General features: G+C 45.3%; 1 protein-coding gene across 1 annotated transcript; it reads left to right on the top strand.

Annotated features, from left to right (window-relative positions):
* Positions 1-2,403: 2,403 nt before the first annotated feature.
* Positions 2,404-3,055, top strand: MAA_10564 (uncharacterized protein; the record flags this gene model as incomplete). The annotated part of the gene is made up of 2 exons (XM_007828562.1): positions 2,404-2,743; positions 2,799-3,055. The coding sequence occupies 2 exons, from the start codon at positions 2,404-2,406 to the stop codon at positions 3,053-3,055; spliced, it is 597 nt and encodes a 198-aa protein (XP_007826753.1).
* Between the last annotated feature and the right edge of the window lie 355 nt (positions 3,056-3,410).

Raw genomic sequence — 3,410 nt, 5'->3', positions numbered from 1 at the left:
CCAGTGCGTGATTCTGACGCAAATATCAGTAGCTGTAAACAAGACCATCAATCACTGGTGTTATATTAGACAAATACCGATGTGAGCCGCAAGAGCTTCCCTGCACTGTTTTTGAAGCCTCTGCCGACCCAAATTAGTTGGTGATGGCGTAAACATATTGTGGTACCGTAGTGGAAGAAAGACAGATCCTGGAACGACTTCCCGGTGCAGATGTTTGCAGCCTTAACGGAGAGCAGCATATTTGGTAAAAGACAAAGTGGCATAAGCTGGCATTTACTTGTCCCTTACATCGAGACACTATGTTCAATTGTGTCTTATAGTGGTAGTTTATGGATCAAGCGCCCAATTGTGGCTCTAGGCAAAGGGTATTTATTTTATCCCGCGCTCCCACCGCTTCTGGGCCTGCCAAACACAACCGCAGCATGGGATCAGTCTCTCGCCATTGTAGACGTGATTCCAATCCCATCCAGACGGAAGAGAGCCGTCAAACCATACCTGGCGATGTGATATTCAGTACTATTGACGAGACCGGATGGCCAAGCGGAGCTTCCAAAATACTCTTTGGTGCGTGGCTGTAGATAGGGCGTACCAGTCAGGTCTAGCTTCGATGCAATCCAAGAATGCTGTGCATAGATACACCGCCCTGTACGAGAATGCATTGCGAGTAATGAGGGATTTGAAACCACTGCACGGCCTTCCAAGCCCTGGTAAGATGGCGGTTGTGGCGCTTGGCTTATGGATCTGTCGGCTTAGTCTTTTATCCATGGCATTTCGGCTGATTTGGAACTTACTTGGATTTGTCGCTCAGAGTATACTCATTGGATGTATTGCATACTTCATCATACCTAGAAATGGGCGTAATTAGACCTAAATTCAGAATGTTACTCGATATTTGCTCAAGCTGTTTGATGGCTGCACAGTGAACGTGTGGTAAAGCTGCGGTAGATGTAAGAAAAGACTGACGGTTATTGTAGAGCGTAATGATGAATCATAGCGGGTGAGAATAAGAAAATTAATCTCGGTCTAGTATTTATATTCAACAAGTCGGCTTACTTTTGCTAACTACTCATATTCCTGTGAACGAGGCTGAAGGTGAGGTGTGCTGGCTTCAATTTGGCTAACATCACAGTTTAAAGGATAGAGACTTTTGCAGAATTCTCCACAAATTAGTAGCAAGCTAAGCAGCAAGGCAGTCTGGTCCCCTTGTCCTCCCAGCATTCCGAAACTAGCTTCTGTGCCTGGTGACCTGCAAAACTAGAACGTCCTTAACGTGATTGGATAGCGAGCCGCCCACCCCAAATTCCCATACAAAACGGCACTTCTTAACCCCCACGCAAAAACAGGTGTTCTTTTATGAACAGACGCATTAGCAGAATACAAAAGAACAAGGGGGAAGGCAGAAAAACTGGAAACTTCTGAATATGACAGTGAGCCCACTCCTTGGATGAGAGAAGTGATAGATATCCTCCAAGGACGATGGGATGGAACGTCACGTTGGGAATAGAGAGGGATGAAGCGCCAACAACACCAGGTAAAGATAAGGACTATCAGGTCAATAAACCTCATGTTAACGGTAACACTAGATGTGGTTAGTATACAAAGAGGTCTGGATTGCCGTTATTGGTTGTGCTCGAAGGGAAAAATCCTAGGATATCGAAAGCTTGTTACCCAAGGCCCATACTTGTGATAGAGGTGCACATTCAGCAACAAAATTCTGGCCGTGGTGGAAATTCGTTGTGCGGGTAGTTCGTAGATAGCCACTTTTATCCTCGCGGTTTTCACATTGTTTTGACGTTTAAGGCCCTCGATCTCTCCAGTAGTATTAACACTGCACTAACACAGTCACTTTCTTTGATACTCTATAGCCCAGGTTCAGCGTCTACACGGTGCACAACAAACCTTCCTAAAGTAGGCTTGGGCGATCCGTCCGGATACAGCGCGGCATAGGTTTTATTTAAATTATCCCTTTCGCCAAGAATTTATAATAGAAAAGCCCAGGACCAATGAAAAGAGGACATTATTTTGGCGCTAGAAGCAAGAACTTGCCAAATTGTAAACAGTTTTAAGCATCCGTTAAAGGATGCTGAACCTGGACCCCGCTGTAGCACTGTAGCAGTACCTTCTTCAGGAAGAGATCTGCTGTAAGTAACCTCTACAGAGCTGTTTCTGGCTTAACACATATTGTCATTTTTCCCTAGGCATTCAATATGTGTACATGCATAGTATGTACTCACTGTACGAGTGTAATATACATGTGCTTGGTGAGATTTAGGTGGAAGTAGTCGTCGGTGCTTCAAGTCCGGTTCCGGCTTAATTCTGAGCACACTTCCTGTGACCTGTGATAGGTATTTATAGGCAATGGTCGTCGTTAATGCTTTTTACTTCCCAGAAACTATCTTCACCATGGCTAGCACTGCAATTGAATCCCCCGAAACTGTAGAACCTCATAACGGAAAGGAAAAGCCTACGCAAGAGGCAGGAATACTTACACCGGACCAAACCCCTGCTCCTGACGACGCTAGAAATGCTGCGGAACAGGCCCGGAAAGCAGCGGGAATAGAACATGAAATCCAACGCATCTTGCAAAGTGATTCCGATCTTAGTACCCTTGGGGTTGATCAGAATTCAACCCCTGAGGATCGCCTACATGCTTTGAGGACGCTTGGTTGCAAGATCCATCATGAACACAGTGGATACGGCAGTACAAAAGAGCGAAAGAAAGAAGCGAAGAAAGCCCTCAAGAGTAAGATCCTGAAATAAACAATTTAGTATAGGTTCTCTAGCTGATAATATCACAGAGCTTTGCAATGCCGCGGAAAAACTCGGCGTTGAGTCTCCCTATGCCTCGGCAGTCTTTCACTGGGATGGCAAAAAGGACCTCATGGCAGAAGACTCGGATGACTCAGGTGACTCAGACTCAGATGACTCAGGTGATCGGATGGATCAAGACTCCGTCCCTGAGCCTCCCGAGTCAGTCCACCGTACCTATCGAGTCAGTTCGCGAAATTTACAAAAAGGCAACACCATTTGTACAGAAACTAGCCGTCGATCCTAATGATAAAGACGCCCATAACGGCACAGCGGCCCTTAATATAGAGATTATTAAGGCTACCAAAGAGTACAATGAGTTACACAAGGATGATAAAGCGAAGAAGGTTTCTAAAAACCAGTGGGAAATACCCTTAAGATTCTTTCAGGAGCATTATTCACTGGTGATGGCAAATTGCAATATTCTTATGACAGACCCGAATAATGACGAAGCAAGACAGAAAGCAGAAACCGAGGCGAAGCTGATATCTGATTCAGTCATAAAATATCACTGGCCTGATGATTGGATTTTAACAGTCCCGGGAAAACCGCCTTCTCCCTCTAATACTAATGCGCCGCTTCAATATCCATGGCCCACTCTG

Source organism: Metarhizium robertsii, assembly GCF_000187425.2.
Source record: "Metarhizium robertsii ARSEF 23 chromosome Unknown MAA_Scf_76, whole genome shotgun sequence".
NCBI lineage: Eukaryota > Fungi > Ascomycota > Sordariomycetes > Hypocreales > Clavicipitaceae > Metarhizium > Metarhizium robertsii.
The sequence above is the reverse complement of the archived record's forward strand: the minus strand, read 5'-3'. Positions and strand labels throughout refer to the sequence as shown.